The sequence below is a fragment of the Danio aesculapii genome, chromosome 16 (genome assembly GCF_903798145.1).
Source record: "Danio aesculapii chromosome 16, fDanAes4.1, whole genome shotgun sequence".
Classification (NCBI taxonomy): domain Eukaryota; kingdom Metazoa; phylum Chordata; class Actinopteri; order Cypriniformes; family Danionidae; genus Danio; species Danio aesculapii.
The window spans coordinates 11936188-11959157 of record NC_079450.1 but is presented as its reverse complement, the minus strand read 5'-3'; the positions used below and the strand labels follow the sequence as shown (position 1 = coordinate 11959157).

At 36.1% G+C, this 22970-nt stretch overlaps 1 protein-coding gene across 7 annotated transcripts in view; it reads right to left on the bottom strand.

Annotated features, from left to right (window-relative positions):
• arhgap33 (Rho GTPase activating protein 33) overlaps positions 1-22970 on the bottom strand; it is a 98074-nt gene that overhangs the window by 19664 nt on the left and 55440 nt on the right. For all 7 annotated transcript variants that reach the window (XM_056475692.1, XM_056475691.1, XM_056475697.1 and 4 more), the window contains 9 exons: positions 19655-19741; positions 19321-19458; positions 17816-17908; positions 16969-17091; positions 13365-13442; positions 13195-13276; positions 11079-11144; positions 1567-1716; positions 1383-1485 (listed from right to left, as the gene is read on the bottom strand). In XM_056475692.1, the coding sequence (XP_056331667.1) occupies positions 1383-1485; positions 1567-1716; positions 11079-11144; positions 13195-13276; positions 13365-13442; positions 16969-17091; positions 17816-17908; positions 19321-19458; positions 19655-19741 (920 nt within the window). The remainder of the gene's footprint in view (positions 1-1382; positions 1486-1566; positions 1717-11078; positions 11145-13194; positions 13277-13364; positions 13443-16968; positions 17092-17815; positions 17909-19320; positions 19459-19654; positions 19742-22970) is intronic.

Sequence of the window (22970 nt, the reverse complement as noted above, 5' to 3'; positions counted from 1 at the left end):
AAACTTCAATCAAAGGTTACTCCTATTCTATATTATGCAATACTTCTTTGAGTAAAGTTGATACGATTACTGTAAATACCTTGGAGTATTCTTATACTTTCCTTTAAATCACATATTAATCATATTGTGAGTAAAGGCAACCTTGGAATTAGTACCTTTCATCGGTCTAGACCAGTGTGGCTCAACTCTGTTCCAGGAGATAGACCTTCCTGCAAAGTTCAGCTCCAACCCTGATCAAACACACCTGAACCAATTAATTAGGACCTGAACAGCACTTGATAATTACAGGCAGGTGTGTTTGATATGGGTTGCAACTGAAATCTGCAGAAAGGTCGATCTCCAGGAACAGGGTTGGTCACACCAGGTCTGAGCATTGTTTTTCAATTAGTGTTCACAAGAAACTTGCTCTTCAACTTATATTTCCAATTATCAATTATTGTGATATTGTTTATCAGACTGAATCAAAATTATATCTTGCTCCTCTTAATACGGCATATAATAGATTTAGCAGATTAGTTCTGGGTTGTTCTTTTTATTCACATCATTGTATAAATGTGTGATCTAATGCAGTGGTCACCTTTGCAGACAAGACGACATATTCACTGGCTTCAGTTTATATTTAGATGTATTTATTTTAAGTTTCCTTATTATTTACAACAATATTTTGTATTTTTTTTCATTAAGTTATCAAGCAAGACATTTTATTCAGACTTATTTTTTGTTTCTCATTTAAAAAAAAATCTATTGGTAAAAGAGCTTTTATGTTTAATTAGATTGGAATAATTTACCTGCTAACATTTGATCCGTTGCATCATTTAAGGTGTTTAAGCAAACTTTGCTGTCATATTTTACTTTGGACTGTACTTGTTTTTTTTCTGAGGATGTTATTATTTATGTGGTGATATGATTTACTGATCTGTACACCTTTTTGTACTATGTATGTATGTATACTATTTCCCCTTTTGTTAATGTTTATTTTTTCTATCTTTTATATGTTTGTTTTGTTGGGATGTTGTGTAATTTACGTTTTTTTTTGTTTGTCTTCTGGGGTTATTATTATGTGATTAATTGTGGGACCCCCTACAAAATGAGATGGTATATCTCATAGGGGTTTATCTTAATGTATAATTATCAACATATAGAGTACAAAACCCTAAACAGCACATTTACAAACCCTGTAAATAAGCTTGGCTCCACACAATCGATTTGTGTTGAGACAACATGAAGGAATTAGGTTAACTTATTAGCTTTTACAAATTTAAGTGGATTGAACATAAAACAATCAAGTTTTCCACAAAAAAACTCAAGAATTGTGTTGTTTCAGCTTATTTTAAAGAAGTCATTTGAACAAACAGCAAACGTCATTTTTTGAGTGCACTCACCTGAGTTTCTGTATGTTGGAGGACACACCAGAGTGTCTGTAAATGCCGTCCACCACACCGTGCTTCTCTATGAACTCTGAGCAGCTCGTTAGGACCTGCGGCACTGAAGGTTGACCACAGAAATATCACTACACATTCAGATGCGACACTTTTAGCTAGGTTTCTATCTATACTGCATCAGTACCATCTTGGCCAGAGTTGAGCAGATGCTCGCCGAGGTCGCAGCCGAACACTCGTTCCTTCAGGATTCCCCTCTGCTTCAGCTTCTGTTTGGTGGGTCTGGACTTCATGAAGGTGCGCAGGAAGCCCATCAGCTTACCGTGCTTCTTGGACACTGCCAAAAGAGGGCGACAGAGAGCCATTTAGGCAATTGGAAAAACATGGAGAGTACACAGTAAAACGCTGCATAATAGTGTACTCCATACTGTAAAATACAGTTCATTTGACCGTGTTCAACTTGCACACACAGAGAGCTGAGATGCACATATAAGGGGTTTTGAGTATAACATCATGTATTCTTGAATAAATGTGTTAATCGTTAAAAATTAAGCAGAATTCTACTTTATAAAATAGAAATAAAAATGTAAAACAACCATGTAGATATATCTTTAAAGGGATATCTCATCCAAAAATGAAAATCACCACATTTTATTCTCCCTTATGTAGTTTTAAACCTTAAAGAAGATCCTGTCTTTAGTTAAACTCAAAACAAGATATTTCGAACTTGAAAACTTTGTCAAAGCATCGTCAACTTTTATAGAAGGAAACTAATATTAAATTAAATGTAGATATTCAAAGAAACTCAAATAGGTTTTAAGTGAAGGATGAGTAATGATGAAAGAATATTCATTTTTGGGTGAACTATCCCTTTAATACAATTCATTTAATATACTCAAATCCCCTACGTTTAGTTAGAAATGGCTTTTTTTCATGTTTAATATGTAAATATAAGCGATTGGAAGTTTCTAAATCACTTGGTAAGTACTCCACATGTATATCAGGCTGAATAAAATTATACATTTTAACCAAACATACACAAGAATCCTAATATTTCTACAGCCTCTGATTTGCATAAATGGTTTTGACTCCTGGAGAGAGGAAATTCACAGCATAAACACCTAAAAAAAACTAGTAACTTCTAAAAAACTAGTGCACTAATCTGAGAAATCTCCAACTCTTGCATGTTGCATTTCCAAAAGATACAGATCTGACATATTTCCGAGAAACATATCACTATGAGCAAGACTAGCTATAAAGCATGTACACATATGGTAGGCGATTTCTGAAACTAAATTAGGAACCTTAAAAAACACAACAGGAACATTAAAAAGAGAAGCAGTTAAGAAACCACTTCTATTATTGTGATTTTAGCTTACACAAAGCAGTTTTAGCTTATGTTTGGTGATTTTTTATAAATCCATCTTGGAAGTACGCTGAAGTCCTGAGAACCACCACTATAGATACCTCACAAGCATCAGATTCAATGACCCGAATTAAACATAAATGTAGGTTAAACAGGTTAAATGGGGGCTTTATGCAGCCAGACAGTAGATGTCAACATGTCCGCTATGTACAGTTGAAGTCAGATTTATTAGCTCTCTTTTTTTAAGTGTTTCCCAAACGATGATTACCAGGGGAAGGATTTTTTCACAGTATTTCCTATAATATTTTTTTTTCCTATAATATAATTTTCTTCTGGAAAAAAAAAACTTATTTGTTTTAATTTGGCTACAATGAAAGCAGTTTTAATTTTTTTAACCATTTTGAGGTCAATTTTATTAGCCCCATTAAGCAGTATTGTTTTTTCCAATTGTCTATACAATGATTTTTATGTCAACCTCCTGTATTTTACCATTCTATCCTGCTATCATCCCGTTTAAGAATTCTCCCTTATTTTTAACCATACCTGCCAACACTCCTGTTTTTCCCACGAGTCTCCCGTATTTCAGACCTATCTCCCGCCACCCTCCGTTTTAGTTATTTCTCCCGGAAAACTTCCATAATTTTACTCCCGTAATTTTACCCCCCAGTCCTCAGCTTTTTGGTACAGTCTGTAACACCCCGGGTATCTGGGTACCAGTCTGTAAGTCTCCTATCGCAATGGCCACCCGAAACCCGGTCCATAGTAGTTACTAACACCACAGTACAGTAACTAACCCGCTAACATTTCTATGAGTGAAAGTAGCATCAAAGAGCCAATCTCAAATGTGATCTGATTGAAAGAGCTGTTCAAGAGAATTATGCTTTCGTTTTATATTGGCTTGAAAGCACGTTGATATTAATATTAAAACGGCAGCATTCCCTTCCTTTTCATTAAAGCTATGTGTCGACCTTCATATGCAATCTCTGAATCATTCAATTCATGTATTGCTGACTGATGGACGCGCTCCCTATAAAAAAACACTGGTTCCAGATCAGCTTCTGTACAGGCGATTTTGAAGAGGAGCAAATGTGGACACTTTTGGATTTGGTTGTGTTTTTAAACAGACAAATACACTTAATAATTTGTATAAAATAAATAAATATATATATATTTTTTTTAAATGTCTGTCCTGACATGTTTTATTTTAACACAAATAATTTTGTCGTACAGTGCTCAGCATAATTGAGTACAGCTCATTTTGAAAATTAATATTTGTATCCATTTCTCAGTGAATATAGTCAATGTATTTTGGTGCATTTAAACAAAACAGATTTATTAAACAGATATATTTAATGAAATAATATTTTAGTCACCAAACATTTAGAAATTGAAAGATAATAAAATCAAAATCAAGCATAATATTGCATACAAAAAAAAATAAAAAATTCAAGTCCAAAAAATTCTCTCTTTTTTTTTTGCTTCTCTTGATTTTTCCTCTTTTTTATTTACATTTTAATATCTACAAATATTATATCGTATAGCTTCCTATTAAGAATATAAATTTAAAAGAGAGATTTGTGAGGGGTGTACTTATATATGCTCAGTACTGTGAATGAGAATATACAGTTACGAACGTAATTGAATGCTTTCATATAGATCTGTGGATTTGTGGAAAGGGACACCTCTGTTCTCAAACAAAACAGTGGATCAAAATGAGAGATTTGCTGCTCTTCACTAAATAACTATAGTAACTTTAATCAATATTTAAATTCAGCAAATAAAAAGTGAACTAGATTTTATGAATTGATTAAATTTATGTATAAGCCATTGATATAGGCTAAACCTTTTATTTTATTTTCAATATATTCTAACATTTGTTATGTATTCTATCATTTGAAGTTAATAGACCCTTTTCACATTTACGGGTTTCTCAGTAGCAGAAGGCATCATAGTTGGGTAAACTTAGAGCGTGGTGAAAGGGAAAGTACAACAAATAATTTTTTTACAATCCTATTTGGTAAAATGATAAAATAAAAACTCCACGATGGTGTTATCAAGACTTTCAGGAAAAAAAATGGTGCAAGACTGATGACAGCAGCCAGAAGAGAGAATATTGTCAAATTTACTCTCAGCCCCATAGACGCTGCATTAGAAACACCTCGCATAAGTGGTAATTAGTTTTTTTGTAATTTGACGTAAAGATGATATAATACATTCATAAATGCATATAAATGATCTCACGTTTTGAAAGAACTTTATTTTTTCTTAGGATTTAAGACCAAGATGACCAGTAAAAGCGTTATAACAGTCTTGTGAAAAGGGTCCATTTACTCCCCATATTTGTGACCGTTTCAACTAGGCTTATATACATTTAAACTGCTCTGTATTTTAACAATGTTAAGACTATTTAAGACCCCGCAGATATTAACATAGTTAAGCCTTTAAATTGCATTTTAAGCTGAATACTAGCATATCTAGTAAAGTATTATGTAACGTCATCATGGCAAAGATAAAATAAATCAGTTATTAGAAATGAGTTATTAAAACTATTATGTTTAGAAATGGGTTGAAAAAAAATCTTCTCTCCATTAAACAGAAATTGGGGAGAAAAAATATACAGGGGGGCTAATAATTCAGGTGGGCTAATAACTCTGGCTTCAACTGTAAGTAAAAAGCAGCTGGTTTAGAAATTCTGCATCACAGTGTCCTAACCAGGCTTGAATAAGATAAATTTATCCACGTTTCTGTTCTATAACGATTTATGCTACACATTAACAGTTGCTTTGTTGCTGTTATTTGGTTGCATTGTGCCTGGTTAGGACGCGTTCGATACAACACAAATCAGACACAATCAAAATCAATCCTCACAGCCCTACTAACAGCTTCTAATTTATACAACAAGTGGCTTGCAATTCTTCAACAGATGCTAGAAAACGAGGCCCACGTGAACACTTGAATGATTTATACAACATTTCTGCTTTCACACACACACGCACACACACACACACACACACACACACACACACGCGCAATCTCATCCTCTCCAAACCTCCTACACTCTTTCTGCCTGCTGTATGAACGGCCACAATCTGTGTTACAATCTCAGTGGAGAGAAGGCGTTAGAAACAGACGGATACAGAAATGTTAGTTTGGTGTAAGTCCACTGAAGTTGTTACCAGCCAGGCTTAGGAACCAAGGAGGAAGAACTGAGAGAAAAAGAAGAAAACACAATCGACAGTAACATCAAATGCATCTTTAGAGCTAGAGATATTATAAGCTAATAAAGTCTCTGTTAAAAACTGTTCTTTAGACCAGTGGTCCTCAATTCCAGTCCTCTGGACCCCCTGCCCAGCACATTTTGTAGGTTCCTTATTTAAAACACCTGATTCAGACCATCAGCTCATTTACTAAGAGATCCATGAACTGATCCTTGTGTGTCAAATAAGAGAGAGACATACAAAATGTTCAGGGAAGGGGGTCCCAAGGGAACCACTCCTTTAGACGATGGTGTTATCATGCACCTTAGACTGAACAACAATCTTTAACCCTTTATTGGACAAGGAACCATGTATGGCAACTTCATTAACATTGATTACAATATAATTATTTAGTTACTGAAAATTCTCAGCAGCTTATGGTTCACACAGGCTTTAAAATAAGCATGTTTTTGTTACTTACAACTGAAATGGAATATTAAGTAGTGAGCGGGGCTTTACTTTTTGTGCATCATTCTCTAATAGCAAACTAACAAGGTGTGGTTAAGAACAGTGGCTAAAATCACCGAACTGACATCAACCGAGAAATACCTCCACTGTTTAGGCTATGATTGAAGATTACCAAAACAAAATGTTTTTTTTTTCAGTTGAAATAATGAACTAATTAATTGTTCATCTAAAAGAAATAACGATGTTTTCCGACAAAATAAACATTGTAAATTTTGATTTCACACAGGACATCAAGTCAAAGTAGAGGGCCAATTCCAAATCATTTTTCCCTACCCCTTTCCCATGGCCCTTGAAACAGAATGTGAAGGGCTTCAAATATACCCTTAAGAAATGGGACAGCACTACAGCAGCACACAGCATCATGTCGTTGCAAGTTCCTAATTCATATGAGATCGACGATCGCAACTGCTGTAATGCTACTTGAACATAACCTCCTAGGGCTTGAGAGTCTACATACGTGGACAGCACATTTAGCTCTTAAGTGGCTATTTAAAATAGTCTGAATGTTTTATATTTTGTTAAAGACATACAGTGTCATCCTGCCATACTGTTTTGCAGCATATGAAATGTCCCAAACACTATTTTTAACTATCCAAAATTGGTAAAATACTCAAAAAAAAAAGGTTTTACTCTCTGATAGTCAAAGCAAGTAAAAAAAAAAATCTATGTTAAATATGCATTAAAAATTTCAGGAAAAGGTGTTTTATGTAAATTTGGACCACGAATCCACAACAAAAAAAACAGCGTATCAAAAGATAACACTTAGGTTTTATTCTAATTAGGTTCCAATAAGCACAAATAGCAAAGAGAAATAAAAAAATAGATGTAAAAAAAAACACCTGGGCCTTAAGAGTACTATATATCAGTAGTACTCTAGATATTGAGATTTTAAACCTACATTGTATTTAAAACCTGTATTGCTATTTAAAACCCCCAGTTGTAAAATCCCTACATTCCACCATATGAGTTGCCATATTTTCTTGTATTTATCTTCAGGAAATCACTGAAGGTATATACCATGCTATTCTAACGATAAAATGTGGCGATAAGCTCATAACTGTACTGTGAATTTACATCGTGGCCATATTCTTCTATGCAAAAGATATCAACATTAACATTATAGCAGACACTGTAAAAAGGTCATTTCCAGCCAGTAGACTTTTCTGACAGGGTTTTTGAGTGTCATCGAGGGACAGATGTGAAAGTATGTTGGGACTACAAGAGTTATTATTAGGGATTATTCTGTAGATAGCGAAATTTAGCATTTTTTATCATCAGTGTAAAACACAAACGGTGTTATGAATGTGTTAAAACATATGCTTGTTTGTTGGAAAAATTCTTAATAATGCCAAAAAGTACAAAGCTGAGCCTTTTACTGACTCTCACTGACACCTGTGTTTGCAGCCATGTTGCTGTTGTAGCTGGTGTATTCTGGGAAATTTTCGTACCCCTTGACTTCGAGTGTGGTCCCGAAAAATCTCAGTTTCAAGGGTTATCTAGCCCTTCCCCTCAGCCCTACTCCTTCAAGCTAAAGAGAATTAGGACACCCCTACCCCTTTACGTATACATGCAAAATAAGGGGTAAAGGGAAGGGCTGAGGGGTAGAATTGGGATTAGACCCAAGTCTTGTAATAACCCCTAGTAACACTGCAGGGTCTTTCTGATGAGCTTTTTTTAATTAGTTCCCTTTAAAGGGTGAAATTTGTGAAAAGTAGTAACAGTGCTTTTGTTTTGACTATAGTGACTTTCAATGCCTCAAAGTAACCTTGAAAACAGCAGCCGAGCCAGCAAAGCATGTCTTTTTCAGAAAACTACTAGAACCATGCGATGCTTCAGCGATTTACAACTAGAAGTTTTAAAAAGCAATACAGGTTTTAAATACAATTTAGATTTTAAATGTCAATATTTAGAGTACTTCTGATATATAAAACTTTAAAGTTCAAAAGTCTGAAGTACACAGAAAAATGTATAGCCTACATTGGTATGTGTATTTAACAAATACAATGGAACAATCTATTTAATCAAACAATAATTGAAAAAGCTATCAAATAAATAAATAAATAAATAGAGCAGCAGATAAGCATTAATTCAGATAGACCATGTGACACTAAAGATTGGTAATGATGCTGAAATTAAATTATATTTTAAAACATATTACCATGCATTATTTTATTACATCTTACCAAAACCAAACTCTCTGAATGGCATTATGCTGAAATAATAATAATAATAATAATAATAATAATAATAATAATAATAATAATAATAATAATAATAATAATAATAATAATAATAATAATAATAATAATAATTATTATTATTATTATTTTAATGGTTGTGTTTGAATATAATTATATTTAAATGGTTGTTAAATGCTTGATTCTGATTGAAGTTTTTCACTATATGAATGTGCAGTCTCATTAGTTGATGGCATTACAGTTTAATATAGACCAGGAGTTCCCAAACTCTGTCCTGGAGGGCCTGCAAACGTTAAGCCCCAACTTACTTCAGCAAACCTGTCTGGAAGTTTCTAGTATAGCTAGAAATAGCTTGATTAGCTGGTTCAGGTGTGTTTAATTGGAGGTTGGAACTAAAATATGCAGAACACCGGCACTCCAGGGCCGAGTTTGGGCACCCCTGATATAGACAAACTCTGCCAAATGATTAATTTTATACACTATTTATTTAAAACTAGAGCAAAAGAAGAAAGCAAAAACCACCCATGCATTCTCAAAAATGAGAAACAATATGTATTTTTTAAATTGTATCTTTGTTTATAATCACACGCGAGCGCTTACTGAAACTTGTCAGACCCAATGCTGTTCTAATAAAACAGTTTCATTATCGTTTTAAAAGAGCCGTGTAACATAAGCAGCGAAGCGGTGCGTGCTATTTTTGAAGCACTTAAACTTACAGCTTTGCTATTAATGAAGATGTTGCTGCTGAATGCAGCTTACAGCCACAAAGACAGCAAACACACATTCTCTCGGCTGCATATTAATAACTCAAGCCTCCACCACGCATGTTTTGGATGTTCAAATACATTCCACTATATGAGCGTGAGAGAAAAGCACTTTAAGAGAACGCATTTTTGTATACTCCGAGTATATACAGTAATCACAGAGTGAAATTAAATACCTTTTAACACCTTTTAAAAGACCCTCCTTTTCCATACATTTTAAGACCTCATAACCCCTTTTGGTTTCAATGGGTAACACTGACGACAACTTAACTTACATTTTTACTGAACACTGATTGTAAGAAATGAATCCGAGAAATAACGATGTTGCCTTGTTTACTGAAGTAAACAAAGCAGCATGATGTCAAACCTAGCTGAATTTTATCGATTTCATAAACCACACAGCATCCCAATATTCACAGATTAAATTCAGGCAAACTTTGCATACAACTATACGCTCACTGGCCACTTTATTAGGTACACCTGTCCAACTGCTGGTTAACGCAGATTTTTAATCTCATGGCAGCAACTCAATGCATTTAGGCATGTAGACATGATCAAGACGATCTGCTGCAGTTCAAACCGAGCATCAGAATGGGGAAGAAAGGGGATTTAAAAGACTTTGAACATGGCATGGTTGTTGGTGCCAGACGGGCTGGTCTGAGTATTTCAGAAACTGCTGATCTACTGGGATTTTCACGCACAACTATCTCTAGGGTTTAACGAGAATGGTCTGAAAAAGAGAAAATATCCAGTGAGCGGCAGTTCTGTGGGTGCAAATGCCTTGTTGACGCCAGAGGTCAGAGGAGAATGGCCAGACTGGTTCCAGCTGACAGAAAGGTAACAGTAACTCAAATGACTACTCGTTACAACCGAGGTATGCAGAAGAACGGTCCAGGCTGCTGGTTGTGGTGTAATGGTGTGGGGGATATTTTCTTGGCACACTTTGGGCCCATTAGTACCAATTGAGCATCATCCCAACAACACAGCCTACCTGAGTAATGTTGCTGACCATGTCCATTCCTTTGTGACCACAGTGTACCCATCTTCAGATGGCAACTACCAGCAGAACAATGCACCATGTAATAAAGCGTGAATCATCTCAGACTGGTTTCTTGAACATGACAATGAGTTCACAGTACGCAAATGGTCTCCACAGACACCAGATCTCAATCCAATAGACCACCTTTGGGATAGATGTGCAGCCGACAAATCTGCAGCAACTGCATGATGCTATCATGTCAATATGGACCAACATCTCTGAGAAATATTTCCAGTAACTTGTTGAATCTATGCACCAAAGGATTAAGGCAGTTCTGAAGGCAAAATTAGGTCCAACGTGGTACTAGTAAGGTGTACCTAATAAAGTGGCCGGTGAGTGTACATTGTATAATAAATTTTTAAAAAATGACAAAATGTAATGCATTGTAAAACAGCATGCAAGTTTTTTTAAGGGCCTTAAATTTCTCTACATTGACTAATTAACTTAAAATACATTAAAACATTTCACTTACACATCATTTACACCAATCATACACTTGTGAACGTATTAAAAAAAACAACACATATTAAGATCAGATGTGTATATGCCCATAGATCTTGACTTTGCCTTAATTGCACCTACTGAAAAATAAGAAGCTTTGCCATACCTGATGTTGGAGAGGAAGGTCCAGTCATGTTGGTAGCTCCAGGTTTGGAGCTCATCAGATCTACCTCTGGAACAGAGGAACAGCCAGTGAAGGACAACAAAATAATCACTATTGACATAACCCTTTTTCAGGTATTCTGGTTCTGTATGAAGGCTCCAAATTGAAATTTAGGAGCAGGAGCAAAAGTGGCAGTAAGTACTACAGATGGAGGAGGTATGAGCTCCTGATTTAATAGCACTGCATGTGTAATAGTTTAGAGGTTGTGTAGTGTAGAGGTGAATAGTGTAGAGTTTTTTTATCTTCGCTTTTGTCAATTGGTGAAGTTTGTTCCTCGTCACTCTCGCCACTGGCTTGTTTGGTATAGGACTTGTGGAGCTGCACATTGATGGATTTGCTCTTCAGTGTTTGGACTTTCAGCAGTGAAAATTAAATCACACTGAACTTCAACTCTGAAAACAATTTACTAGAACTTCTATGTTAAGCTGCTTTGACACAATCTACATTGTAAAAGCGCTAGAGAAATAAAGATAAATTGAACTGAATTAAATTAATAGTAATAAGCTTATTACAAGTTTGTCTCTTAAAAAAGTACATAAACAGCTTTAGTTAGGGAATTAAGAGCTTAACAGATTGTTCAATCACATGAGAATGGTAAGAATAATTTTATACATTTATAGATCATGATAACCACAAGTATCACCTCACTACCATTGTAAAATGTATTTAATAATAAAAAATCTTACAAAATGCAGTACCTTAATTTAGCATTTAGTATAAACCAGGGTTATGTTATATTAAATTAAATTATATATTTTATTATATTATATTATATTATATTATATTATATTATATTATATTATATTATATTATATTATATTATATTATATTATATTATATTATATTATATATTATATTATATGCATTCATTTTCTTTTCTGCTTAGCCCCCTTATTCATCAGGGGTCGCCACAGCGGAATGAACCGCCAACTTATCCAGCATATGTTTTTACGCAGCAGATGCCTTTCCAGCTGCAACCCAACAATGGGAAACAACCATGAACACTCCTTCACACTCATACACTACGGCCAATTTGGCTTATACAATTCATCTATAGCGCATGTCTATAGATGAAACCAGAGCACCCGAAGCGTACTACCCACTGCACCACCGTGACGCTTATATTATATTATATTATATTATATTATATTATATTATATTATATTATATTATATTATATTATATTATATTATATTATATTAAAGACTTAAATATTTAAACATTAATTAAATTTTAAATAAAAAACTAAAATGAGACTTAAAACAGGGGTTACACGGTGGCACAGTGGGTTGCACGTTCACCTCACAGCAAGAAGGTTGCTGGTTCGAGCCTGGGCTGGGTCAGTTGGCATTTCTGTGTGGAGTTTGCATGTTCTCCCTATGTTGGTGTGGGTTTCCGCCGGGTGCTCTGGTTTCCCCCACAAGTGAGTATGAATGAGTATATATGGATGTTTCCCAGTGATGGCTTGCAGCTGGAAGGGCATGCGCATATGCAGGATAAGTTGACGGTTCATTCCGCTGTGGCGAGCCCAGATTAATAAAGGGACTAAGCCGAAAACAAAATTAATGAATGAATGAGACTTAAAATTAAAATTTTAAATGAAAAACAATAAAGTGTCAGGCTTGAACTAAATCTAAATGTATTATATAAAAAATTTTATTATTAAAAATTATAAAATAAAACTGGTATAAAGTGGACAGAAGCTGATATGCCTTAAACTCAAAAAACTGCAATCACTCTTAAACTACTCCTACATAAGTTTTAAATCACAGAGACATTTGTAGTTTCAGAGAACTGCACTGTTTAATAATGCTCAAGTGATATACACATTTTTTTAGTCAAGCTGATTAAATGTCTGATCGTTTTTGGTTCAAATAAGTGTTTGTTTCTGCTTTTAGTGTATAATGTTTATCATATGTAAACATAGGCTACACACAATTTTAGAGGCTCCATTGCAACCGCCAAAAGAATGAAGACAGAAAAGCCGCAAAACACATCACAGCTCTTTCTACTGCCAGTGCCCTCTTGATCCCTATACAGTGAAGACTGTGTGTTATACCTTGCTTACTGACAGGAGCGCTGACCGACTGCGGCATCTTCTCATTGATTAACTCCACACATTCACTGGGAAAGAAGCCAACCTGAAGAACAAATATGGGAGAGTTGGCTCAGAGTTGTCTGTTTTCCTAAAGGCGGTGCAAAATTAGGATCTGAGGTTTAGAGCAGTACCTGAAATCCATGCTTTCCTCTCCACCATGTAGTGTCCTCTTTGGGTGGCATGTCAATCACTGACAAAATATCACCAACCTTTAGAAAGAGGAACAAAGACTCGAGCGATCAGTGTGCAAACATACACGCATGCAGTTGAAGGCAAAATTATAAGCTCGTGTGAATTTTTTTCAAATATTTCTCAAATGATGCCTAACAGAGCAAGAAATTTTTCACTGTATTTTTGATAATATTTTTTCTTCTGGAGAAAGTCTTATTTGTTTTATTTTGGCTAGAATAAAAGCAGATTTAATTTTATTTAAAACCATTTTAAGGTCAATATTATTAGCCCCCTTGAGCAATATTTATTTGTTTTCGATTGCCTAATGAACCTAGTTAAGCCTTTAAATGTCACTTTAAGCTGAATACTAGTATCTTTAAAAACATATATAAAAATATTATGTACTGTCATCATGGCAAAGATAAAAAAAATCTGTTATTATTTCATTATTTCATTTTCCTCCACTTTTCCAGGGCCAAGTCATGGAGGCAGCAGTCTCAGGAGAGAACCCCAGACTTCCCTCTCCTCAGACACTTCCACCAGCTCCTCTGGGGGGGATCCCGAGGCGTTCTCGGGCCAACTGAGAGATATAGTCCCTCCATTGTGTCCTGGATCTACCCAGAGGCCTTCACCCGCTGGGACATGCCTGGAAGACCTCCCTAGGTAGGCGTCCAGGAAGCATCCGAAACAGATGCCAGAGCCACCTCAGCTGGCTTCTCACGATGTGGAGGAGCTGCGGCTCTACTCCGAGCTCCTCCTGGGTGACAGAGCTCCTCACTCTATCTACATATAAGGGTGCACTCTGCCACCCTGTGAAGGAAACTCATTTCAGCTGCTTGTATCTGAGATCTTGTCCTTTCCATCATGACCCAAAGCTCATGACCATAGGTGAGAGTGGGAAAGTAGGTTGACTGGTAAATCGAGAGCTTTCCCTTTCGGCTCAGCTCCTTCTTTACCACAACAGACTGGTACATCGACTGCGTTACTGCTGCCGCTACACCGATTGGTTGCTTGTCAACGTCACGTTGCATCCTTCCCTAACTCGTGAACAAAACCCCAAGATACTTGAACTCCTCCACCTGGGGTAAGGACTTTATCCCAGCCACGAAATTAGAAATAAGTTATTAGAAATTAGTTATTAAAACTATAATAATTAGAGATGTTTTGAAGAAAAAAATCTTTACATTGAACAGAAATTGAGGAAAACAATATAGAGAGGGGATAATAATTTAGAGGGGCTAATAATTGGCTTCAACTGTACTTGTATATATGGTTTACAAGGACTCTTATAGGTATAAGGCATTTATACTGTAAAACTGCTCATTACCCCTAAATAAAACCCTAAACAAAATCTAGCAAATTTTGAGGTCAAAAGACCTTGTTTTATAGGACTTTCAAGCATTTTTGAATTACAAGGATAGAAGACATAAACCAGCTTAAGAGACTACAGCAGGGGTCACCATCTCATTCCTGGAGGTCCGGTGCCCTGCAGGGATTAGCTCTAACTTGCCTCAACATACCTGCCTGGGTGTTTCAAGTATACCTAGTAAGACCTTGATTAGCTTGTTTAGGTGTGTTTGATTAGGGTTGAAGCTAAAATCTTCAGGACACCGGACCTCCAGGAACAAGTTTGGTGATCCCTGGACTACAAGGTCATACCAATGTCATCTAACTTGTTTGTGTCCTCGTAAACCACATGAACAAGTACAAACACACATCTATTTACTAATGAAATATGCAGATTGTTTGTGCACTGAGGATGTCAAAAACTTCACAAAAAGTGAATTAGCATAACAAAGATGAAAAGTTGGTTCATATGTGTCAACCACAAGCACGTCAACAGCTTAAATCATATGCACTGCAGACTACACACTTCACGTTTTCATCAACATCCAGTAACCATCAGATTTGCATTACTATTCCAGTGCATGGTTGTGTGCCGATGTACACTTTAACCTTTTCAACAAAAGAGGAACTAACATAAAAAAAACTCAGTTCCTATCTCTCTCTGGAAGTCAGAATGAGAAAGAATCAAACATGAGGAGAGAAAATACAGAAAAACAATAGGGGACAACCTAAAACAGCAAAGTTGGTATTTATGTAAAAAAGACTAAAGGTTTACAATTTAACAGACAGAGCATTATAGCATTATTAAGTGGTTTAAAGGCGTGGTCCAGAGTGTATTTTTAAGGCTTGGTTTTGTTTATGGGGTGCAAAGCAAGGTGTGCTCATGGTTCATTTGTAAAAAAAAAAAAATCACGTTTTTTTTTTTTCATACATCTTATCTAGATTATATACAGCTACACAGCTAACATGAAAACGGCAATCATATTTCCTACTTCCTCCGAAGGCCCGCCCTCAAGAGGCTCTAATTGGTCAGCTAACATAATTTGCTGTGATTCGTGGAATGGCTCCACATCACATGCAGTCACGCCTCTACTAGCACACGCTGTGTCTCTGTTGTGTAAATACTGTCAGTCAGTGTAGCCATGTCAGTTTGAGCCTGAATTAGACAGAAAATGAAGAGCACACAGCTAAACCTCATGCCTACTCTCTAAAATAAAATCTGTCAAGTGTCTTTCATATATACAGTTGAAGTCAGAATTATTAGCCCCCCTGTTTATTTTTTTCCCCAATTTCTGGGGAGAATTTTTTTTTTCAACACATTTCGAAATATAACAGTTCACTCATTTCACTCATTTCTAATAACTGATTTATTTTATCTTTGCCATGATGACAGTAAATAATATTTCACTAGATATTTTTCAAGACACTTCTATACAGCTTAAAGTTACCTTTAAAGGCTTAACTAGGTTAACTAGGCAGGTTAGGGTAATTACAATGATCATTACAAAGTGGTTGTAAAGGTACTAGAAAAGATTGCTTAGGCAATTTTGGGTAGCAGCTAGGTTGTTCTGGATGGCTGCTAGGGCTTTGACGGTGGTTGGTGTGTTTTTCAGCAGTGTTTGTTGAATTTTAGAAGACAAATAGGATTGGGTGGATCGATGCTATGATATTTAGATGATAAGATGGTTGTTTAGGTGGTTGCAAAGGGTGTATTAGAGGTTACTAGGACACTGTTATGTGGTTACTGCTAGGTAAATAATTATGTCATGTATGAAGTGTGACAGGTAGACTGACAGAAAGCAAGAGAGAGAGAGAGAGAGAGAGAGAGAGAGAGAGAGAGATAGAGAGAGAGAGAAGCAGAGAGAAGGGACCTCAATGTGTTCTAAGTTTGGGTCACCCCATTCTCTGGCCCAGAAAGAGACCCTGTATATGGAGCAGTGTGCAGGGAGGGGGGACAGGAATAGAGCTAATGGAGGAGGAAGATGAGGAAAAGCAGAGAATGAAACGGTGTCCCAGGACCAGGCAGGCTGTGCATGCATGTGCAGAATAAGGGCAGGACAAGAGAAAGGCAGACCTCAAACTGGGTACAAGGTCTTTTGGAAGAGTTTTTGAAGTGTGTGGTTGTGTATAAGTCTCAATCTCAACACTGAACGGTGCAAGCAGAGGAAATAAAATGAAATGCAAGATCACAAGATAAACCACAAGTGGTCTGGATACCTCAATGGAGATCTCATCGCTAGCCTGAGCAGTGTAGCGCTTGATGACATGAGCTGCAGCGATGGCAGGGACGTTCAAAGACGCTTCCTCTTTCAGCAGGAACCTGTTGCCATGGTTGTCTATCTATAATGAGAAGGAAAAGTCATTTAACTAATTATGCATGAATTCGGGCAGCTGAAGTCTTACTGCAAGATTAGTTATTTTTTTGAAACAACATATACTGCCATGTTATTATGTTAAAAATAGTGAGATCTGAGAAAAATGACAGCACACAAATACAAATCTCTTGCAATGTATGTACAGTGCTCAGCATAATTGAGTACAGCCCATTTTGAAAATGAATATTTGGATACATTTCATAGTGAATATAGGCAATGTATTTTTGATTTATTTAAACAAAACAGATTTATTAAACAGATATATTTAATAAAATATTATTTTAGTCACCAAACATATTTAGAAATCGAAAGATTATACAATTAAATTCAAGCAAAACAACCTACAAAATCTCAACTATATTTTTCCATTGTTTTGCTTCTCTTGGATTTTCTTCTTTTTTTAATTTGTATTTAATATTTTTCTATCACATAAAGTTGGCTGTACTAGTTTTTGGACCATTATTGTAAGTTATTTTGTTAGATAAGCTCCAGATTTGGCTTCAGTACTGACTAATCTATTGTATATGCACAAATATAATATTGTATAGCTTCCTATTAAAAATATTAATTTAAAAGTGAGGGGTGAACTTGTATATGCTGAGCACTGTATATGATCATTTTTGGTGATCCAAAAAGAAATGGAATTTTTTACTCTAATACATGTTTGTGATCCTCTGTTTATCTCTCACCTCCATCCAAGTGAGAACCGGCCCACAGTTCAGCTTATTGTCCACAATCATGGAGAGACGATTTAGATACTCCGACAACAGTGGTGTTAAGATCTACAAGAACAAACATACGAACATACATTAAACACTATTAAAGTAGTCAAAAACTTTTCAATGACAAAAATAAAGCAGTGGTATTTTGGTGTGTCATATGGGCTTTTGAATGAAGGGCCAAATACCAAATATCATTGAGAGCTGTGGGCCGAAGATAAATATACCAAACTGTATTAAATTGAAAACCGCAGTATACCTTGAAAACAGTTATCGTCCCATTCCTAGAGGGTACATAATTATCAAATTACATATAAATATATTACACAATTTTTCTAATTTTTTTCAAATGCACTTTTACTACAGGAAGTGCATACATACAAATATTTTCATGCAAAAACATTAAAGGAGGAGCATATATTAACTGTTTTAATTGCTTTTCCACTTTTAGACTCAGAAATCACATTTATATACATTTGAATCTCTTTTTCTGGGACCATGAAGAGAGCTTTGCTTTTGGCAAACTTGAATTCATGTATGTGAAATTTACATAATAATAAAATAAAGTTCATAATAAAAACCAGCATCTTTTAAAGAGCGACCCTTAACATAATAACCCAAAATCATATGTTTATAAGATAAGGAAAATTATTTTACAGTATTATGAGCTTCAACATAAATCCCCCAAAAAAGTTGAGTATATTGGCAAGACCAGATTAAATGTGAAATTGTTTCATTAAAGCTTTCACAAAAACAGCATTCCAACTCAATATAAATCTTACATTTTTGTAGAAATATATTTGTGGGATAAACTCTGTTAATTAATTTGAATAACTTTTTTTTTTATTACAAATGAGGCTAAAGAAATGTAGAGGTAACGACCTACTTAAGTCTTGTTTACTACTGTAATAGACGTGCCAGGCACGAAAGCTTGACAGGTATAACAACAGTAACTAAGGAGGCTTAGTGACGGGTCAATTGGTGATAGGTGAAAGTAAAGTCACTTATAATCTTCCAAATTAATTTTATGTCAAAGAACTTTTTTCTCTAAAAATGTTAACAATGTCAACACTGAACTGTTTCTTGTGCATTAAATCATTACATCACAATGAAGATTGTGAAAATTCAGCATCACATTTTAAATAGTCAAAATATAAACGATTACCATTCTTACTGTATTTCAAATCAAACAAACGAGTCTTCTCTTTACAAACTAAATTACACCACAATGTTTGGAATCTAATAGTAATTACAGCCTTCAAGATATAAACAGTCTCCTGATAAATGAAAAAACAATTAAAAATGACATGTAAAAGATTAAGTGGAGTCTTTCCCAGCATCGTCCGTCCCAAAGGAGCTGGACACCAACCTACATAACCACCCGACGACCTCAATACAGAGCAGCTAAATGTGCTAGCGATACAACACAAGCTACCGATAAAAGCAGCATTAATCTCTAGAGTATTTGAGCTCACCTCCAGCCGGTCTCCGATCTCACAAAGGGCAGGCAGTGCCAAGAGCTGCGAGTAGCGGCGGTCATAAATACACTGATGCAGGTGGGCATCCAGCGTCCGAAACTCTTCATACGAACGCCGCACCATCCACGTCTTACCCTAGATTTCACAGACAGGAAGAGAGATGGGGAAATAGGGGCAGAGAGAAGAGAGAGAGAATGAAGGGAGGGAGAAATCAACAAACAAGAAGATGCAAAAGGAGGTGTTGTTTTGATTTGGTCAGTGGTGTTTTTATTTCTGTGGCAGGAGGGGTTGTTTATTATTAGCGGCGTCTGGTGAACGTGCGCCCACTCACCTGGCAGGACACCTGCACGAGGAAAACCAGATCTTTGGCACTGCCCGTGGTCCAGCTGGCATCGCTCTGCTCGTTGGCAAACTGAAGCTGGAGGTGTAAAGAGCAGACATTAATTTATGGAGGTGTGAAGAAGTTCAAATAAGCACAAACACATGTTTAGTGGGAATTGGAAATGGTTTTACATTGATATTTTCCACATAATGAAGCAACACATTTCCAGTAGGGCTACATAATACTGAAAAAATCTTACATTACGATATTTAATTTTTCTCTGATATATACAGTGCATCCAGAAAGTATTGATAGCGATTCACTTTTCCCACATTTTTTATGTTACAGCCTTATTCTAAAATGGATTAAATTCATTTATTTCCTCAACATTCTACACACAATACCCCATAATGACAATGTGAAAAAAGATTTCTTGAAATTGTTGCAAATGTATACAAAAAAAGCTGAAAAAAAAAATTACATGTACATCAGTATTCACAGCCTTTGCCGTGAAGCCCTAAATTGAGCTCAGGTACATCCTGTGGTAAATTCAGTTGATTGGACATAATTTGAAAGGCATACACCTGTCTATAGAAGGTCCCAGGGTTGACAGTACATGTCAAAGCACAAACCAAGCATGAAGACAAAGGGATTGTCTGTAGACGTCCAAGACAGGATTGTCTCGAGGCACAAGGCTGGGAAAGGTTACAGAAAAATTTCTGCTGCTCTGAAAGTTCCAATGAGCACAGTGGCCTCCATTATCCATAAGTGAAAGATGTCTGGAACCACCAGGACTCTTCCTAGAGCTGGCCGGCCATCTAAGCTAAGTGATTGGGGGAGAAGGGTCAAGGAGGTGATCAATAACCCGATGGTCACTCTATCGGAGCTCCAGCGTTCTTCTGTGTAGAGAGGAGAACCTTATAGAAGGACAACCATCTGTGCAGCAATCCACCAATCAGGCCTGTATAGTAGAGTGGCCAGACGAAAGACACTCCCTGCCTGGAATTTGCCAAAAGGTATCTGAAGGACTCTCAGACCATAAGAAACACTATGCTCTGGTCTGATGAGACTAAAATTGAATTCCTTGTCGTGAATGCCAGGTGTTACGTTTAGAGAACACCAGACACCGCTCATCATCATCACCAGGTTAATACCATTCCTACAGTGAAGCATGGTGGTGGTAGCATCATGCTGTGGGGATGTTTTTTCAGCAGCAGAAACAGAAAGAATAGTCAGGATAGAAGGAAAAATGAATGCAGCAATGTACAGAGACATCCTGAATGAAAACCTGCTTCAGAGGGCTCTTGACCTCAGACTGGGTTCATCTTCCAGCAGGACAATGACCCAAAGCACACAGCCAAAATATCAATGGAGTGGCTTCACAACAACTGTGAATGTTCTTGAGTGGCCTAGCCAGAGCCCAGACCTAAATCCTATTAAACATCGCTGGAGAGATCTGAAAATGGCTGTACACCGTCGCTTCCCATCCAACCTGATAGAGCTTGAGAGGTACCACAAATAGGAATGGGCAAAAATTCCCAAAGACAGGTGTGCCAAGCTTGTGATATCATATTCAAAAAGACTTGAGGCTGTAATTGCTGCCAAAAGTGCATCAAGTATTGACCAAAGGCTGTGAATACTTCTGTACATGTGATTTATCAGGTTTTTTTATTTGTAATAAATTTGCAAAAATTAAAAAAAAAAAAAAAATTCACATTGTCATTATGGGGTATTGTGTAGATTTTTGAGGACATAAATGATATTTAATCTATTCTGGAATAAGGCTGTTTCCAGATGCACTGAATAAAAAAAACTCCTAAAATCACAGATTTATGCCAAACTTCCTTCTGTCAGCAGGTGGCGCTATGAATGTGACTCAATATTGGCATGTAGATGTCTTCAGGAGGGGAATCTCATCGGATCTGTGATTTTTCAGGCAGATCGGACATTGTGTGGCTGGGTTAAAAATACTTCCTCCTCCATGGCGAAGCACTGCACTTTGTCAGTCCGCCACAGACATGCCCTTTGGCGAAAATTCTAGATCTTCACAATTTCACATCACAAAGGCCTTTGTAGTATATTGACAAAGGTTGGATTCAATATAATAAAATTTGTAGGAGGAGTTTGTTACACTGTAAAACTTGTCATTTCCTGTAGCCAGCAGGTGGCACTATAACTATAACTGGATATTGGGATGTAAACTTGTTCAGGTCAGGACTCGTATCAAAAGTGTGAATTTTGAGGCAGATCAGACAATGCAATTTCCTGTTTCGTGGCGAAGCATCAAAGTTTGTGATGCCGCCACGGACACTCCCTTCAACAAAAACTCTAGATATTCGCAATTTAACATCGCCAAGGCGTTTAGATAACAATACCCAATTTCGGTGTTGATCTGATAAAATCCCTAGGAGGAGTTTGTTAAAGTACCACACCTGGAAATGGCAAAAACTGCACTTTTTTGGTACAGCAAGTTAAAAATATCTGACTTCCTGTTGGGTTTGAGAGACTTTTTTATGTAGGTATTGGCATGTTTGATGTGTGTGCCAATTTTCGTAAGTGTGTGTGAAACGTAGCTCGGGGGCCACTTCATCAAAAGTGCATAGGTGGCGCTGTCGAGCCATTTTACAACAAAGGTAAATTTTCGCCACTTCACTTTGTTCTAAAGACAGTCGAAAAAATATATTGATTAAGGGGATTAATAATACTGATTATAAAATGGGTTTTTAACAATATTGAAAACTGCTTTTTATTCTATTTGATCAAAAATAAAGCAACATAATAATATTGTGATTTTATTCATTTATTTATTTTTTTTAAGTAAAAGTTTTTCTTTATCAATTGTTTTATGAATGCACTTTATTCCTGTGATGTCAGCTGAATTTTTAGCATCATTACTCCAGGCTTTAGCTTCGCATGATCCTTCAGAAAAATGTTTTTATTTAGGATTATTTTTATTAATAGACAATAATTCACAATAACATCATTTATTTCAAATGTAAATCCGTTTATTTACATTTTTAAAAATGAATAAAATAAATACACTTTTGAACAATAAGAAGCTTCAAATAAAATAATTGTTGACCCCTGATCACTCTTATTATGTAAAGCCATGAGGAAACTCTCTCATGCTAGAGGGATATGAAACAACGTTTTGGTGACTGAACCATTGTGAAGGGATTTTCCTTGCTTTCCCTAAATGGTCGTGTGTTTGAGAATAACTGTATCCCTTTTACACACACAGAGTTTCTTGTAATTTAGTAAGTGTCTAGAGTGAAAGTAACATCACAAAATTGTAGCAAACACATCTGTTTTTGTCACTTAAAAA